This window comes from Salmo salar, chromosome 07 (assembly GCF_965601325.2).
Source record: "Salmo salar chromosome 07, fSalSal1, whole genome shotgun sequence".
Classification (NCBI taxonomy): Eukaryota; Metazoa; Chordata; class Actinopteri; order Salmoniformes; family Salmonidae; genus Salmo; species Salmo salar.
This window is the reverse complement of record NC_138297.1, coordinates 33,905,746-33,925,051: the sequence shown is the minus strand read 5'-3', so window position 1 is coordinate 33,925,051 and position 19,306 is coordinate 33,905,746. Positions and strand designations below refer to the sequence as shown.

The 19,306-nt window shown below is 41.8% G+C and overlaps 1 protein-coding gene across 1 annotated transcript in view; it reads left to right on the top strand.

Moving 5' to 3' along the window:
* Positions 1-19,306, top strand: part of si:dkey-183c6.8 (protein O-GlcNAcase) — a 53,932-nt gene that overhangs the window by 27,030 nt on the left and 7,596 nt on the right. Inside the window, exons 12-17 of the mRNA XM_045721868.2 lie at positions 107-163; positions 313-398; positions 3,125-3,229; positions 3,394-3,485; positions 3,702-3,885; positions 4,066-4,222. Of these exons, the coding sequence (XP_045577824.1) occupies positions 107-163; positions 313-398; positions 3,125-3,229; positions 3,394-3,485; positions 3,702-3,885; positions 4,066-4,222 (681 nt within the window). The remainder of the gene's footprint in view (positions 1-106; positions 164-312; positions 399-3,124; positions 3,230-3,393; positions 3,486-3,701; positions 3,886-4,065; positions 4,223-19,306) is intronic.

Below are 19,306 nucleotides of genomic sequence, written 5' to 3'. Positions count from 1 at the left end.
AGAACAGAAAAACATTTCAACTTGGATAAAGCATACACTGTAAGATTTACATTTCTCTCCACCTCTCCCTTTATCTGTCCTCCCCCCTTTTCTCTTTCTGTCTAAGATGGGCGTGTGTTGAGTGACAGCTCTCCATTGGGTTCCTGGAGGAACTGCTTCCACTGTGAGTAGAGGTGACCCCTCAACCCTGACCCCTCCACTGCCTCTGACCCCTGATCCTTCAACCCTGAAACCTCATTGGGTCGTTATGGAATTGGGCATGGTCTTCCTTAAATGCTGTGTGATTGACAGGTGGGTTCTCATCTCTGATAGGGTGCGGGACGACCACGGGGGCAGAGTTACTGGGGGTGGAGTCAGAACCCTGGGTGTTCAAAGGGGGAGTGTCCGGAGAGTTGCAGGTAGGACAGTGTGTGTGTGTGAAACAAATCTTATGTCACATGAACGTGTTTAGCAGATGTTATTGTGGGTGTAGCAAAATGCTTGTGTTTCTAGCTCCAACAGTACAGTCATATCTAACAATACACACAATCTAAAGTAAAGGAATGGAATTAAGAATGTATAAATATTTGGATGAGCAATGTCAGAGCGGCATAGACTAAGATTCAGTGAAATAGGATACAGTTTATACATATGAGATGACTGATGCAAAATATGTAAACATTAAAGTGGCCAGTGATTTCAAGTCTATGTATATAGGTCAGCAGCCTCTAATGTGCTAGTGATGGCTATTTAACAGTCTGATGGCCTTGACATAGAAGCTGTTTTTCAGTCTCTCGGTCCCAGTTTTGATGCACCTGTACTGACCTCGCATTCTGGATGATAGCAGGGTGAACAGGTAGTGGCTCGGGTGGTTGTTGTCCTTGATGATCTTTTTGGCCTTCCTGTGACATCGGGTGCTGTAGGGCAGGTAGCTTGCCCCCGGTGATGTGTTGGGCAGACTGCACCACCCTCTGGAGAGCCCTGTGGTTGCGTGCGTTGCTTTTGCCATACCAGGTGGTGATACAGCGCGACTGGATGCTCTCAATTGTGCATCAGTAAAAGTTTTAGGGTTTTAGGTCAAAATTCTTCAGCCTCCTGTTTTATTTTATATATTTTTTTTTTACCTTTATTTAAGTAGGCAAATCAGTTAAGAACAAATTCATATTTACAATGAGGCCTACACCGGCGAAACCCGGATGACGCTGGGCCAATTGTGCGCCGCCATATGGGACTGCCAATCACAGCCGGTTGTGATACAGCCTTCTTCACCACACTGTCTGTGTGGGTGGACCATTTCAGTTTGTCAGTGATGTGTAAGCCGAGGAACTTGAAGCTTTCCACCTTCTACACTGTGGTCCCGTTGATGTGGATGGAGGGTGCTCCCTCTGCTGTTTCCGAAGTCCACGATTCACTCCTTAGTTTTGTTGCTGTTAGGTGAGAGGTCATTTTCCTGGCACCATACTCCCAGGTCTCGTCATTGTTGGTAATCAGGACTACGACTGTTGTGTCATCTGCAAACTCGATGATTGAGTTGGAGGCGTGCATGGCCACGCAGTCATGGGTGAACAGGGAGTACAGGAGAGGGCTGAGAACGCACCCTTGTGGGGCCCCAGTTTTGAGGATCAGCACAGTGGAGGTGTTGTTTCCTACCTTCACCACCTGGGAGTGGCCCGTCAGGAAGTCCAGGACCCAGTTGCACAGGGCGGGGTTCAGATCCAGTGCCTTGAGCTTAATGATGAGCTTGGAGGGTACTATGGTGTTGAATGCTGAGCTGTAGTCAATGAACAGCATTCTTACATACAGTAGGTATTCCTCTTGTCTAGATGTGATAGGGCTGTGTGCAATGCGATGGAGATTGCATCGTCTGTGGATCTATTGGGGCGGTGAGCAAATTGGGTCTAGGGTGTCAGGTAAGGTAATATGATCCTTGACTAGTCTCTCATAGCACTTCATGATGACAGAAGTGAGTGCTGCAGGCGATAGTCACTTTGTTCAGTTACCTTTGCTTTCTTGGGTACAGGAACAATGGTGGACATCTTGAAGCATGTGGGACTGGGATAGGGAGAGACTGAATATGTCCGTAAACACTCTAGCCAGCTGGTCTGCGCATGCTCTGAGGGCGTGGCTAGGGATGCTGTCTGGGTTGGCAGCCTTGCAAGGGTTTAACACGCTTAAATATCTTTCTCACGTCGGCCATGGCGAAGGAGAGCCCACATTCCTAGGTAGCAGGCCGCGTCGGTGCACTGTATTATCCTCGAAACGGGCGAAGAAGGTGTTTAGCTTCTCCGGGAAGCAAGACATCAGTGTCTGCGACGTGGCTGGTTTTCCCTTTGTAGTCTGTAATTGTCTGTAGACACTGCCACATATTTCTAGTGTCTGAGCCGTTGAATTGCGACTCCACTTTGTCTATATACTGATGTTTTGCCTGTTTGATTGCCTTACGGAGGGAATAACTACACTGTTTGTATTAGGCCATATTCCCAGTCACCTTGCCATGCGATGGTTCGCGCTTTCAGTTTTTGCAAATGCTGCCATCTATCCCCGGTTTCTGGTTAGGGTAGGTTTTAATTGTCACAGTGGGTACAACATCTCCTATACACTTTCTGATAAACTCAGTCACCATCTCAGTGTATTCGTCTATGTTGTTCTCGGAGGCTACCGGGAACATATCCCAGTCCGCGTGATCAAAACATTGCTGAAGCATGGATTCTGATTGGTCAGACCAGCGTTGAATAGTCCTTAGCACGGGTACTTCCTGTTTGAGTTTCTGCCTATAGGAAGGGAGGAGCAAAATGGAGTCGTGATTAGATTTGCCAAAGGGAGGGCGGGGGAGGGCCTTGTAGATATCCCGGAAGTTGGAGTAGCAGTGGTCAAGTGTTTTAGCAGCACGAGCACTACAGTCAATGTGTTGATAGAACTTCGGTAACGTTTTCCTCAAATTTGCTTTCTTAAAATCCCCAGCTACAATAAATGTGGCCTCAGGATGTGGTTTCCAGTTTGCAAAAAGTCCAGTCTGTGTGTATTATGTCGTTTAATGTAAGCGCATGTATAAGAACATGTATTCATTTAAAATACATTTATTTTCCATGTGTTGTGCCTTGCTTACTTTCACCAGCTTGTTTGACATTTTCTGTCTGTCCTACAGATGCTTCTCCCTATAGGCAGTAACAGTGAACTGTTCAGCCACCCTCCTCCTCTCTTCCCCACCTCACGACTCTACAACATACGACCCTACCACAACAAGGACAAGGTGAGAGGACATTTTCACACACACACACACACACACACACACACACACACACACACACACACACACACGTCGTTCTGTCAGCTGACTGACTCTGTATTGTATGGTGACTTTGTGTGTATAGATTATTTTTGTTATATTATTGTGTTATACCTCCTGTCCCCTAGGTGGAGCTGTATCGTATGGTGCGCCAGCTTCAACAGAGAGCCCAGGGGAGCCCTGATTTCAGCCCAGCACATCCTGACCTCATCGGAGACAGGTGTGTGTGTGTGTGTGTGTGTGTGTGTGTATGTGTCTGTTCCTATGCTATGCTATGAGTCGAACCAAGCTGTACTGAGCTGGCTTTGTTACGCATGGTTCAGGTCGGCAGAATAGTGTGAAAAGGATATGCGTCTCTGAGCGTGCGAGCTCGAGGACAAATAATCAACAGTTTGTGTGCCTGTGTATTTATATGCGTGTGTGTGTGTGTCTGCAGGTGTCTGGGGCCCTGCCTGGCTTTGTGTCCTGAGTACAGCATGGTGCTGGAGGATGAGCTCGGTGTGTGTGGGAGTGTGTTGGGCGTTGTAGATGTTCGTTCCTTCGCCAAGCGCTGCCAGGCCTGCTGGATGCCCGCCATGAGGGATAAATACCCACCTCGCACCGGACATGCCAACTCACAGGTTAGAACAAACACACACATGCAGGTAAGGACACAAACATAACACACACACACATTCTCTCCCCATCCCTCTCTCTATCCCTCTCCCCATCTCTCTCTCTCCATCCCGTACTCCACCCCCCTCCCCATCCCTCTTTCTTATGTATTATCTAACTCCAGTTCCCCTCCTGTCCTGTATTAGGTGTTGCAGCAGATAGAGGAGGACCAAGGGGAATACCCAGACTCTCTTCTCTACCACTTTCCCTCCCAGCTCCGTCTGGACGCTTTGCCTGACCTGGTGGACGTCAGTGTGACCCGCTGCCTGCTAACCGCACTCCTCACTGCACTTAAAGCCAATGGTGAGTGTGTGTGTGTGGCGATGGGTTGAGTGAGTGTGGTGTGTGTAAGTGGACGTCAGTGTGAACCGCTGCCTGCTGACAGCTTTATTTACTGCACTGAAAGCCCACGGGGTGGGTGTGTGTGTGTTTGTGTGGTGTGCACGTGTGTGGATGAGTGTGGTGCATGCAGACATTGCCTTTTGAGGACAAATTTCTGTCCTCGACGGTTTAGGCCCAGGTATAAAAAGTTACAAGGATTTATGAAATTATTTATTGGTTATAGACTCCCCTACGTATATATTTGGACAGTGAAGCTAAAACTTATAATTTGGCTCTTTACTCCAGCATTTTGGATTTGAGATCAAATGTTTCATTTTAGCACCTTTTTATTTTAGGATATTTTCATACAAATCTGTTTTACTATTTAGAAATGGAAGCACTTTATGTATCTAGTCCCCCTATTCGGAGGTGTCATCAGTTCAAATTCACTTATGTAAGGGATAAATGCAGACATTCTGTACATTACTTTGGAAATAATGGACGACGTAGCGGAACGAGGTCGGAGCCAAGTCCCTTTGCGGAGTAAATTTTTCCAAGGTAATGTGCATAACGGAGGCGTTTGTCCCGCTTATACCACAGTTGGCAAAGAAGATAATACTAAAGCACACATTTAGGGGTAGAAATTAACATTTTGTGTTGATATTTACATTTTTAAAAGATAATTCATACTTCTTCATATTTTGGTTGCTAGAGAAACGACCCAGTCTTTTGATATTTATGGTCGCAACCCAGTTGTTCGTTCTATGTTCTGTTGCCATGCTCGGTGGAAACGTTCTTGTCCCTTGCTTCCTAGCTAGCCAACTAGCTACGGCTAACACAGTCACCTCTGCAGCCAGAATTACAGCGAAGTAGTTGCATTTGAGTTTGTTCAAGCTGTTTTCTATTGACATTAATTTGGATACATCCATAACAATGAGCTGATGATGCTTTGATTTTGCCTGGCAAAGCTAGAAAAGTTTGTCTTCTCTTCAGGACACTCAACACTGTTCATTATGAGGAGATCACTTTGCATATCAAACACTAGGCTAGAAGCTAGCTAAATAATTTGTTGCTAGCAAACCTGCCAATATGACTGCCAAATTAAAAAAAATACTAGTTGCTGAAAACAACTGGTCATACTAGAAACATTTGGGAGTATTTGACAGCAAAGTGCCACTTGCGTCATGACTGCAACAGTAGGGACCAGAGAAATTAATGTTCATCACTCACTATCTTAGATCATCAGATGCTCAAAAACAAATAAATGCTGGCTGCTATGTTTTTCAAATCAAATTGTATTGGTCACATACACCTGGTTAGCAGATGTTATTGAGAGTGGAGCGAAATGCTTATGCTTGTAGATCTGACAGTGCAGCAGTATCTAACAGGTAATATTAACAATTTAACAACAAAACGTAATACACACAATCTAGTAAAGGAATGTGATAAGAATATATAAGTATAAAATATATGGATGAGCAGTGACATAGCAGCTAAGATGCAATAATAGTAAAGAATAGATAGTGAAGGATACAGTATATACAGTTGAAGTCGGAAGTTTACATACACCTTAGCCAAATACATTTAAACTCAGTTTTTCACAATTTCTGACATTTAATCCTAGTAAAAATTCCCTGTTTTAGGTCAGTCAGGATCAACACTTTATTTTAAGAATGTGAAATTTCAGAATAATAGTAGAGAGAATGATTTATTTCAGCTTTTATTTCTTTCATCACATTCCAAGTGGGTCAGAAGTTTACATGCACTCAATTAGTATTTGGTAGCATTGCCTTTAAATTGTTTAACTTGGGTCAAACGTTTCAGGTAGCCTTCCACAAGCTTCCCACAATAAGTTGGGTGAATTTTGGCCCATTCCTCCTGACAGAGCTGGTGTAACGGAGTCAGATTTGTTGGCCTCCTTGCTCGCACATGCTTTTTCAGTTCTGCCCACACATTTTCTATGGGATTGAGGTCAGAACCATCCCATTGATGGCCACTCCAATACCTTGACTTTGTTGTCTTTAAGCCATTTTGCCACAACTTTGGAAGTATGCTTGGTGGTCATTGTCCATTTGGAAGACCCATTTGCGACCACGCTTTAACTTCCTGACTGATGTCTTGAGATGTTGCTTCAATATATCCACATAATTTTCCTGCCTCATGATGCCATCTATTTTGTGTAGTGCACCCTCCTGCAGCAAAGCAACATGATGCTGCCACCCAAGTGCTTCACGGTTGGGTTGGTGTTCTTCAGGCTTGCAAGCCTCCCCCTTTTTCCTCCAAACATAACGATGGTGATTATGACAAACAGTTATATTTTTGTTTCATCAGATCAGACATTTCTACAAAAAGTATGATCTTTATCCCAATGTGCAGTTGCAAACCATAGTCTGGCTTTTCTATTATGTCGATATAGGACTCGTTTTACTGTGGCTATAGATACTTTTGTACCTGTACAATGTTTTTTTCTTGGCTGATTTCTTTTGATTTTCCCATGATGTCAAACAAAGAGGCACTGAGTTTGAAGGTTGGCCTTCAAATACATCCACAGGTACACCTTCTTAGCCTATCAGAAGCTTCTAAAGCGATGACATCATTTTCTGGAATTTTTAAAGCTTTTTTAAGGCACACTCAACTTAGTGTATGTAAACTTCTGACCCACTGGAATTGTGATACAGTGAATTATAAGTGAAATAATCTGTCTGTTAACAATTGTTGGAAAAAGTACTTGTGTCATGCACAAAGTAGATGTCCTAACCGACTTGCCAAAACTGTAGTTTGTTTACAAGAAATTTGTGGAGTGGTTGAAAAACGAGTTTTAATGACTCCCACCTAAGTGTATGTAAACTTCCGACTTCAACTGTACATATGAGGTGAGTAATGCGAGATATGTAAACATTCTTACAGTGGCATAATTAAAGTGACATGTGTTCCATTTATTAAAGTGGCCAATGATATCAAGTCTGTAGGTAGGCAGCCACCTCTCTGTGCTAGTGGTGGCTGTTTAACAATCTGATGGCCTTGAGATAGAAGCTGTTTTTCCATCTCTCTGTCCCAGCTTTGATGCACCTGTACTGACCTCGCCTTCTGGATGGAAGCGGGGTGAACAGGTAGTGGCTCAGGTGGTTATTGTCCTTGATACTTTTTTTTGCCTTCCTGTGACATCGGGTGTTGTAGGTGCCCTGGAGGGCAGGTAGTTTGCCCCCAGAGATGCATTGTGCAGACCGCACCACCCTCTGAAGAGCCCTGCGGTTGTGGGCATTGCAGTTGCCGTGCCAGGTGGTGATACAGCCCGACAGGATGTGGATAGGGGGGTGCTCCCTTTGCTGTTTCCTGAAGTCCACGATCATCTCTTTTGTTTTGCTGACATTGAGTGAAAGGTTATTTTCCTGACCACACTCCGAGGGCCCTCACCTCCTCCCTATAGGCTGTCTCGTCGTTGTTGGTAATCAAGTCTACCACTGTTGTGTCGTCTGCAAACTTGATGATTGAGTTGGAGACGTGCATGGCCACGCAGTCGTGGGTGAACATGGAGTACAGGAGGGGGCTGAGAACGCTCCCTTGTGGGGCCCCATTGTTGAGGATCAGCGGAGTGTAGATGTTGTTTCCTACCTTCACCACCTGGGGGTGGTCCTTCAGGATGTCCAGGACCCAGTTGCACAGGGCGGGGTCGAGACCCTGGGTCTCAAGCTTAATGATGAGTTTGCAGGGTACTATGGTGTTGAATGCTGAGCTGTAGTCAATAAATTGCATTCTTATGTAGGTATTCCTCTTGTCCAGATGAGATTGTGCAGTGTGATGACGATTGCATTGTCTGTGGACCTAATGGTGCGGTGGGCAAATTGGAGTGGGTTTAGGGTGACAGGTAGGGTGGAGGTGATATGATCCTTGACTAGTCTCTCAAAGCACTTCATGGTGACAGAAGTGAGTGCTACGGGGCGATAGTCATTTAGTTCCGTTACCTTAGCTTTCTTGTAAACAGGAGCAATGGTGGCCATCTTGAAGCATGTTGGGACAGCAGACTGGGATAGGGATTGATTGAATGTGTCCGTAAACACACCAGCCAGCTGGTCTGCGCATGCTCTGAGGACGTGGCTAGGGATGTTGTCTGGGTTGGCAGCCTTGCGAGGGTTAACGTTTAAATGTTTTACTCACGTAAGGCCACGAATCGGGTTTCCTCGTAGGACCTGCATTTCTGCAGTTGTTGGTTTAGATCTCTGTAACTTTAAAGCAAGTGCAGTCTGCATGAGTAGGCGCATATTGCATCATGATTGCAAGGTGTCCCGATATCTTTTCCAACTATCTGGTTTTAATGTCCATGGCTACAATGCATTCTAGAAATCAGAATGAGTTTTCAACAATGCTGTGTGATGGGTTCTGACTTCGAAACTAGAAATATTGTTAATCATCAGGTATCCTATGGAAATCAGAAGTGCCACACTCTTGTTTCTACACCAGAAGTTGATGGTTATGTGTAAGGATCAAGACAAGAGACCGAGGACAACCATCATCCAGTTCACCAACAGTTCTACACGGGATTTTCTCTGGAGGCGAGTGAAGAATTGTGAATTCCTCATCAAGCAAAAATTGAGGTTCATGAGGATCTGACCTCAGCGGACAAAGTGACAAGAGAGAAACTGTAGCCGATGGTGGCTGCAGCTCGAAAAGCAGGGAATTAGTTTTTAATTTTTTTAATTTAAATCGGTGCAAGAGTGATCGTCGATGGGAAAGAAATGCGGCCAAATCAGAACATTTGAGAGAGCCAGAGTCTAACTCGGACACAACTGGCAGGCCAAAAAAACTGCCTAATTGCCAGGTGAAAAGCTGCCTTTTTATTATAAAAAAATGTACACAAACACTTGAATGAGAAAAGGCTGACCTGAGAACTGGTAAACTAAACACTAACTCTAGGTGAATAACTGCTTATTGTAAAGTCTACACAATGTCTCCCCCTTGTGGGAGTAAGAATTCTTTGGTAACTTTATGACCTGTATTTGTTTGTTTTTGTTGGAGAGGATAATGGGATGGAAATCCTTTTGAGTTACATATCCTTAGGAAAAGCTTATATTAGCTTGGTTGAAGTTTGTCTTTATCTCTTTGTTCAATTAATGTCAGGGGTATTCGTAATTTACTCAAATGTAAGACTATTTTCCTGTATTGCAAACGGTTTAATGCAAACTTTTACTTTCTACAAGACTCATGCATGTTCTTCCGATCTATCTTTTTGGTAAAATCAATGGGGTAACGATATCTGGTTATCTGGCAACAACCAGTCTGCAGGTGTAGCAGTTTTAAGAGGTGCATTTAAAGGGAAGGTCATCAGTAGTAAGACTCACCACTCTGGACGTTGGTTAATTTTGACAGTGAATTTCAACAGTGAAACGTTTTTATTAGGGAATATTTATGCATCCAACAACAAACAAAACAACAGGATATTATTTCAAGAATTTGAAGAGTTATAGGTGTATTTCAGGATATCAAAATTATCTTAGGTGGAGATTTTAATTCTGTATCTAATGTGATGACTGACAGATATCCCCCTCCTAACAGATCCAGCATTGTTAATCCTGAGTTTAATAATCTATGTCTTGGTCTTGGATTAGTCATTCTGTGCTGTGCTCTTGCAGTTATCTTTGCAGGACAATCACTCTTAGGGAGAATAGCAACAGTGCTAAACTTTCTCCATTTATAGACAATTTGTCTTACCTTGGACTGATGAATATCAAGGCTTTTATCGATACTTTTATAACCCTTTGCAGCTTTATGCAAGTCAACAATTCTTAATCTTAGGTCTTCTGAGATCTCTTTTGTTCAAGGCATGGTTCACATCAGGCAATTCTTCTTGTGAATAGCATACTCAAATGTTGTGAGTTTTTTATAGGGAAAGGCAGCTCTAACCAATATCTCCAATCTCGTGTCATTGATTGGACTCCAGGTTATCTGACTCCTGACTCCAATTAGCTTTTGGAGAAGTCATTAGCCTAGGGATTCACATACTGTTTCCAACCTACACTGTGAATGTTTAAATTATATTTTCAACATAGACAAGAAAAATACAATCATTTGTGTGTTATTAGTTTAGCCTCTCTAGGGTAGGGGGCAGTATTTGCACGGCCGGATAAAAAACGTACCCGATTTAATCTGGTTATTACTACTGCCCAGAAACTAGAATATGCATATAATTGTTTGATTTGGATAGAAAACACCCTAAAGTTTCTAAAACTGTTTGAATGGTGTCTGTGAGTATAACAGAACTCATATGGCAGGCAAAAACCTGAGAAGATTCCTTACAGGAAGTGCCCCCTCTGACCATTTCTTGGCCTTCTACACTCTCTTTATTGAAAACTGAGGATCTCTGCTGTAACGTGACACTTCCTACGGCTCCCTTAGGCTCTCAGAAGGCGGCAAAACGTTGAATGATGACTTTGGAGCCCCTGGCTGAAAAACAGTAGCGCATTTGGATAGTGGTCGATCAGAGAACAATGAGACTGGGGGCGCGTGCACGAGCCGACACCATGTTTTTATTTTTTCGTCTTTGAACGAAAACAGGGTTTCCCGGTCGGAATATTATCGCTTTTTTACGAGAAAAATCGCATAAAAATTGATTTTAAACAGCGGTTGACATGCTTCGAAGTACGTTAATGGAATATTTCGATTTTTTTTTGTCACAAAACGCGTCGTGTGCGTCACCCTTCGGATAGTGTCTTGAACGCACGAACAAAACAGAGGATATTTGAACATAACTATGGATTATTTTGAACCAAACCAACATTTGTTATTGAAGTAGAAGTCCTGGGAGTGCATTCTGACGAAGAACAGCAAAGGTAATCCAATTTTTCTTATAGTAAATCGGAGTTTGTTGAGGGCCAAACTTGGTGGGTGTCAAAATAGCTAGCACGTGATGGCGAGCTATCTACTCAGAATATTGCAAAATGTGCTTTTGCCCGAAAAGCTATTTTAAAATCGGACACCGCGATTGCATAAAGGAGTTCTGTATCTATAATTCTTAAAATAATTGTTATGTTTTTTGTGAACGTTTATCGTGAGTAATTTAGTAAATTCACCGGAAGTTTGCTAGTTCTGAACGTCACATGCTAATGTAAAAAGCTGGTTTTTGATATAAATATGAACTTGATTGAACAAAACATTCATGTATAACATAATGTCCTAGGAGTGTCATCTGATGAAGATCATCAAAGGTTAGTGCTGCATTTAGCTGTGGTTTGGGTTTATGTGACATTATATGCTAGCTTGAAAAATGGGTGTCTGATTATTTCTGGCTGTGTACTCTGCTGACATAATCTAATGTTTTGCTTTCGTTGTAAAGCCTTTTTGAAATCGGACAGTGTGGTTAGATTAACGAGAGTCTTGTCTTTAAAATGGTGTAAAATAGTCATATGTTTGAGAAGTTGAAGTCATAGCATTTCTAAGGTATTTGAATATTGTGCCACGGGATTCCACTGGCTGTTGAGTAGGTGGGACGCAAGCGTCCCACCTAGCCCATAGAGGTTAAGTAGGGGTTTTTCTCTTCCTGTTTTGTGGGTTATTCATTTTGAGTAGTGTGTTTTCCTCTCTGCGTCACGGTTTGTTGTTTTCGTTATTTCAAGTTTTGGTGTTTTGCATTACGTTTCACGGTTAAATAAATAATAATGTGGAACTACGAACACGCTGCGCTTTGGTCTGATCATTCAAACAGCTGTGACACTGTAATCTATGTAAACTTCTGACCCACTGTAATTGTGATCCAGTGAATTATAAGTGAAATAATCTGTCTGTAAACAATTCTTGGAAAAATGACTTGTGTCATGCACAAAGTAGATAAAATATGGTTTTGTCAAGTCAGTTAGTCAACAAGAAATGTGTGGAGTGGTTGAAAAATTTGTTTTAATAACTTCAACCTAGGTGTATGTAAACTTCCGACTTCAACTGTATTTTCAGGTCTCTCCAGAGATGTTCGATCAGGTTCAAGTCTGGGCTCTGGCTGGGCGACTCAATGACATTCAGAGACTTGTCCCGAAGCCACTCCTGCGCTGTCTTGGCTGTGTGCTTATGGTAGTTGTTCTGTTGGAAGGTGAACCTTCGCCCCAGTATTAAGTCCTGAGCGCTCTGGAGCAGGTTTTCATCAAGATCTCTGTACTTTTCAAAACATTCCATTACCGTACTTCGAAGCATGTCAAACGCTGTTTAAAATCAATTCCGACCGGGAAACCCTGTTTTCGTTCAAAGACGAAAAAATAAAAACATGGTGTCGGCTCGTGCACGCGCCCCCAGTCTCATTGTTCTCAGATCGACCACTATCCAAATGCGCTACTGTTTTTCAGCCATGGCCTGCAAAGTCACCATTCAACGTTCTGGCGCCTTCTGAGAGCCTATGGGAGCGTTAGAAAATGTCACGTTATGCCAGAGATCCCCTGTTTTGGATAGAGATGATCAAGGCCAAGAAATAGTCAGAGAGAGCGCTTCCTGTTTGGAATCTTCTCAGGTTTTGGCCTGCCAAATGAGTTCTGTTATACTCACAGACACCATTCAAACAGTTTTAGAAACTTTAGGGTGTTTTCTATCCAAATCAAACAATTATATGCATATTCTAGTTACTGGGCAGGAGTAGTAACCAGATTAAATCGGGTACGTTTTTATCCGGCCGTGCAAATACTGCCCCCTATCCCCAACAGGTTAAATATAATCTCTAATCAGGGGCAACGAGGATCAGCTGCCTCCAATTAGAGATCAACCCAAACAATCCCAACATAGAAATAGAAATGGAAAACATAGAACAACCCAAAACACCCCCTGTCACGCCCTGCCCTACTCTACTATAGAAAATGTCATCTTACTAGGGTCAGGACATGACATACAGCTCAGTGCCTCTTTGCTTGATATCATGGGAAAATCAAAAGAAATCAGCCAAGACCTCAGAAAAGAAATGTGTAGACCTCCACAAGTCTGGTTCATCCTTGGGAGCAATTTCCAAACGCCTGAAGGTACCACGTCCATCTGTACAAACAATAGTACGCAAGTATAAACACCATGGGACCATGTAGCCGTCATACCTCTCAGGAAGGAGGCGCGTTCTGTCTCCTACAGATGAACGTACTTTGGTGCGAAAAGTGCAAATCAATCGCAGAACAACAGCAAAGGACCTTGGGAAGATGCTAGAGGAAACGGGTACAAAGTATCTATATCCACAGTAAAACGAGTCCTATATCGACATAACATGAAAGGCCGCTCAGCAAGGAAGTAGCCACTGCTCCAAAACCGCCATAAAAAAGCCAGACTACGGTTTGCAACTGCACATGAGGACAAAGATCTTACTTTTTGGAGAAATGTCCTCTGGTCAGATGAAACAAAAATAGAACTGTTTGGCCATAATGACCATCATTATATTTGGAGGAAAAAGGGGGAGGCTTGCAAGCCTGAAGAACACCATCCCAACCGTGAAGCATGGGGGTGGCAGCATCATGTTGTGGGGGTGCTTTGCTGCAGGAGGGACTGGTGCACTTCACTAAATAGATGGCATTATGAGGCAGGAAAATTATGTGGATATATTGAAGCAACATCTCAAGACATCAGTCAGGAAGTTAAAGCTTGGTTGCAAATGGGTCTTCCAAATGGACAATGACCCCAAGCATACTTCCAAAGTTGTGGCAAAATGGCTTAAGGACAACAAAGTCAAGGCCATCACAAAGCCCTGACCTCAATCCCATAGAAAATGTGTGGGCAGAACTGAAAAAGTGTGTGCGAGCAAGGAGGCCTACAAACCTGACTCCATTACACAAGCTCTGTCAGGAGGAATGGGCCAAAATTCACCCAACTCAATGTGGGAAGCTTGTGGAAGGCTACCCAAAACATTTGACCCAAGTTAAACAATTTAAAGGCAATGCTACCAAATACTAATTGAGTGTATGTAAACTTCTGTCCCACTGGGAATGTGATGAAAGAAATAAAAGCTGAAATAAGTTATTCTCTCAACTATTATTCTGACATTTCACATTCTTAATATAAAGTGGTGATCCTAACTGACCTAAGACAGGGAATTTTTACTAGGCTTGAATGTCAGGAATTGTGAAAAACTGAGTGTAAATGTATTTGGCTGAGGTGTATGTAAACTTCCGACCTCAACTGTATATACTGGTACTGTACCAGTTTCGAACAAGCTTCAGCTTTTCATAGGTTGGGAAAGTAGTTGCAGTATGTTTCCCCCGGTATTTGATACACGTTGGACAATTGCAATACTGTAGATTTTTTTTTTTTTTTTTTATTGTGTCCTTTGCTGATTTCTATGTTCTTACATGTTTTACTTTTTTTTCCTATTCCATTTTTGACCAGTATCTTAAGCTTCAATAAATTCCGCTAACGTGGAGGAAAAATGTCATTGTGTGGGTGTATCATATAGTTTCCGATTAAGCTAGTTATAACCAGTGGTGTAAAGTACTTAAGTAAAAATGTTCTGTACTTTACTTTATTTTTTATATTTTTGTCAACTTTTTCTTTTACTTCCTGACATTCTTAAAGAAAATAATGTACTTTTTGATCCATATATTTTTCCTGATACCCAAAGTACTCGTTACATTTTGACAGGAAAATGGTACAGTTCACACACTTATCAAGAGAACATCCCTGGTCATCCCTACTGCCTCTGATCTGACGGACTCACTAAACACAAATGCTTCATTTGTAAATGATGTCTCAGTGTTGGGGTGTGCCCCTGGCTATCCGTCAATTTAAAAAATGAAAAAGAAAATGGTGCCGTCTGGTTTGCTTAAGACAAGGATTTGCAATGGTTTATACTTTTACTTTTGATACTTAAACCTCTTGGGGCTATGTGGGACGCTAGCGTGCCACCCGTGGTGCACCCTATCAACAGCAGGTGCATTTCAAGAGCGGCAAATTTGAAACCAAATAAATGTCAAAATTCAAATTTTTCAAACATACAACTATCTTACACCCTTTGAAAGATAAACATCTCCTTAATCTAACCACGTTGTCCGATTTCAAAAAGGTTTTACGGCGAAAGCATAAAGTTAGATTATGTTAGGAGAGTACATTGACAATAGCTGTGTGTAATGTTTTGTCAATTCAAAGACAGGCGTCACCAAAACCATAAAACCAGCTAAAATGATGCACTAACCTTTTACAATCTCCATCAGATGACACTCCTAGGACATTATGTTAGACAATGCATGCATTTTCAGTTCTATCAAGTTCATATTTATATCCAAAAACAGCGTTTTACTATGGCGTTGATGTTCAGGAAATCGTTTCCCTTCAATAACCGGCAGTCAAGTCAGCACCAGAAATTAAATAATTAAAATTAGAAAACATTGGTAAAATATTATGTTGTCATTTAAAGAATTATAGATTTACATCTCTTGAACGCAATCGACTTGCCAGATTTAAAAATAACCTTACTGGGAAATCACACTTTGCAATAATCTGAGCACTGCGCCCAGAAAAATACGCTTTGCGATACAGACAAAGGGCCATGTTGGAGAGATCGAAAATACTATGTAAATAATCCATTACCTTTGATTCTCTTCATCAGATGTCACTTCCAGGAATCCCAGGTCCATAAACGAATGTAGTTTTGTTCAAAAAAGCTCATCATTTATGTCCAAAAAGTTCCGTGTTGTTAGCACATGATCTAAGCCCGCCGGACTTCACTTCATGAACGAGGGGAAAAAATATATTTACGTTCGTTCAAACATGTCAAACGTTGTATAGCATAAATCATTAGGGCCTTTTTTAACCAGAACATGAATAATATTCAAGGTGGACGAATGCATTCTCTTTTAAAACGTTTTGGAACGAGGGTACCCAACATGACCTCGCGTGCCAGAGTCTAATCGGCCATCACCGTTCCAAGGCTCTTGTTCGGTCAGATCTCATAGTAGAAGATTCAAAACACTTTGTAAAGGCTGGTGACATCTAGTGGAAGCAATAGGAAGTGCCAAAACATTAATCAGCCCCTGTGTGTTTCAATGGCATAGGCTTAAAGGTAATTCAACACATCAGGTATCCACTTCCTGTCAGAAAATGTCTCAGGGTTTTGCCTGCCAAATGAGTTCTGTTATACTCACAGACACCATTCAAACAGTTTTAGAAACTTTAGGGTGTTTTCTATCCATATATAATAAGTATATGCATATTCTAGTTTCTGGGTAGGATTAGTAACCAGATTAAATCGGGTACGTTTTTTTATCCAGCCGTGAAAATACTGCCCCCTAGCCCCAACAGGTTAAGTACATTTTATCAATTCCATTAACTTTTAATACTCAAGTATATTTAAAACCAAATACTTTGACTTTTACTCATGTAGTATTTTACTGGGTGACTTTCACTTTTACTTGAGTCATTTTCTATTAAGGTATCTTTACATTTACTCAAGTGTGAAAAATGGAGTACTTTTTCCACAACTGGTCATAACCTTTCAAGTCTTTACAGGGGATGGGTTAAAGAAGGATTTTTAAGCCTTGAGACAATTGAAACATGGATTGTGTATGTGTGCCATTCAGAGAGTGAATGGAGAAGACAAAATATTTAAGTGCCTTTGAACGGGCTATGGTAGTAAGTGCCAGGTGCACCAGATTGAGTGTGTCAAGAACTCAACAGTTTTCATTGTGTATCAAGAATGGTCCACCACCCAAAGGACATCCTGCCAACTTGACAGTACTGTGGGAAGCATTAGAGTCAACATGGGCTAGCATCCTTGTGGGATGCTTTCAACACCTTGTAGAGTCCATGCCCAGAGATATTGAGGCTGTTCTGAGGGCAAAAAGGGGTGCAACTCAATATTAGGAAAGTGTTCCTAATATTTTGTGCACTGTGTATATAGGCTCCGCTTGATTCAACCCAGGTCTTATCTCTCTATCAGTACTAGACAAGTTAGTCATAACAAAGCTACCTGAAGAAAGGGGTCACAAATGGAGGCTCTGCTGAGATGGTGGATAAAGACAGTAAATACACACAAGGACTGTATAGGGAAGATCAAAGTGTACTGAAGAAGTTAACAAACCTAAGAGAACACTTATTTGCTCCAGTAAGTGAATAATCAATATTAATCTAATACAGTGGTTACCAAACTTTTTATAGTCCCATACCCCTTCAAACATTGAACCTCCAGCTGCATACCCCCTCTAGGACCAGGGTCAGTGCACTCTCAAATGTTTTTTTTTTGCCATCATTGTAAGCCTGCCACACACACTATACGATACATTTATTAAACATAAGAATGAGTGTGAGTTTTTGTCACAACCCGGCTCGTGGGAAGTGACAAAGAGCTCTTTTAGGACCAGGGCACAAATAATAATGTAATAATAATCAATCATTTTGCTCTTTACATATAAAACTTTATTTGTTCATCAAATTGTGAATAACACACCACAGGTTAATGAGAAGGGTGTGCAACTCTGCAATGTTGTGTTGTATTGGAGAGAGTCTCAGTCCTAAATCATTTTCCTCACACAGTCTGTGCCTGTATTTAGTTTTCATGCTAGTGAGGGCCGAGAATCAACTCTCACATCAGTGTCTTTTAACAGCGCGATTTGCCAAGACAGGATCCTCTGAGCGCCTATCTCAAACCTTCTTGAAAGGGGGTTTTGTTGGCATTTTTTGTGGGCCACTTGTACACGCTCTGATTGTCCAGAGGTCACAATGTCCTTCTCAGTTGTCCAGTCTCCAATGGACTGTTTCCTCAGACAGCTACTTAGCTGTACTAGTGATTGTCTGAGAGGATTTTCTCCTTTCTTCCTCGAGTAGATAGTCAAATTTCCAAACTCACTTTACACATGCAGCTGCAGACTGGCGGGGTCCTGATCTGTTAACTTCTTGGGGCTATGTGGGACGCTAGCGTGCCACCCGTGGTGCACCCTATCAACAGCAGGTGCATTTCAAGAGCGGCAAATTTGAAACCAAATAAATGTCAAAATTCAAATTTTTCAAACATACAACTATCTTACACCCTTTGAAAGATAAACATCTCCTTAATCTAACCACGTTGTCCGATTTCAAAAAGGTTTTACGGCGAAAGCATAAAGTTAGATTATGTTAGGAGAGTACATTGACAATAGCTGTGTGTAATGTTTTGTCAATTCAAAGACAGGGTCACCAAAACCATAAAACCAGCTAAAATGATGCACTAACCTTTTACAATCTCCATCAGATGACACTCCTAGGACATTATGTTAGACAATGCATGCATTTTTAGTTCTATCAAGTTCATATTTATATCCAAAAACAGCGTTTTACTATGGCATTGATGTTCAGGAAATCGTTTCCCTCCAATAACCGGCAGTCAAGTCAGCACCACAAATTAAATAATTAAAATTAGAAAACATTGGTAAAATATTATATTGTCATTTAAAGAATTATAGATTTACATCTCTTGAACGCAATCAACTTGCCAGATTTAAAAATAACCTTACTGGGAAATCACACTTTGCAATAATCTGAGCACTGCGCCCAGAAAAATATGCTTTGCTATACAGACAAACAGCCATGTTGGTGAGATCTAAAATCGAAAATACTATGTAAATAATCCATTACCTTTGATTCTCTTCATCAGATGTCACTTCCAGGAATCCCAGGTCCATAACGAATGTAGTTTTGTTCAAAAAAGGTCATCATTTATATCCAAAAAGCTCCGTGTTGTTAGCACATGATCTAAGCCAGCCGGACTTCTCGTCATGAACGAGGGGAAAAAATATATTTACGTTCGTTCAAACATGTCAAACGTTGTATAGCATAAATCATTAGGGCCTTTTTTAACCAGAACATGAATAATATTCAAGGTGGACGAATGCATTCTCTTTTATAACGTATTGGAACGAGGGTACCCAACATGAACTCGCGCGCCAGAGTCTAATCGGCCATCACCGTTCCATGGCTCTTGTTCGGTCAGATCTCACAGTAAAAGACTCAAAACACTTTGTAAAGGCTGGTGACATCTAGTGGAAGCAATAGGAAGTGCCAAAACATTAATCAACCCCTGTGTGTTTCAATGGCATAGGCTTAAAGGTAATTCAACACATCAGGTATCCACTTCCTGTCAGAAAATGTCTCAGGGTTTTG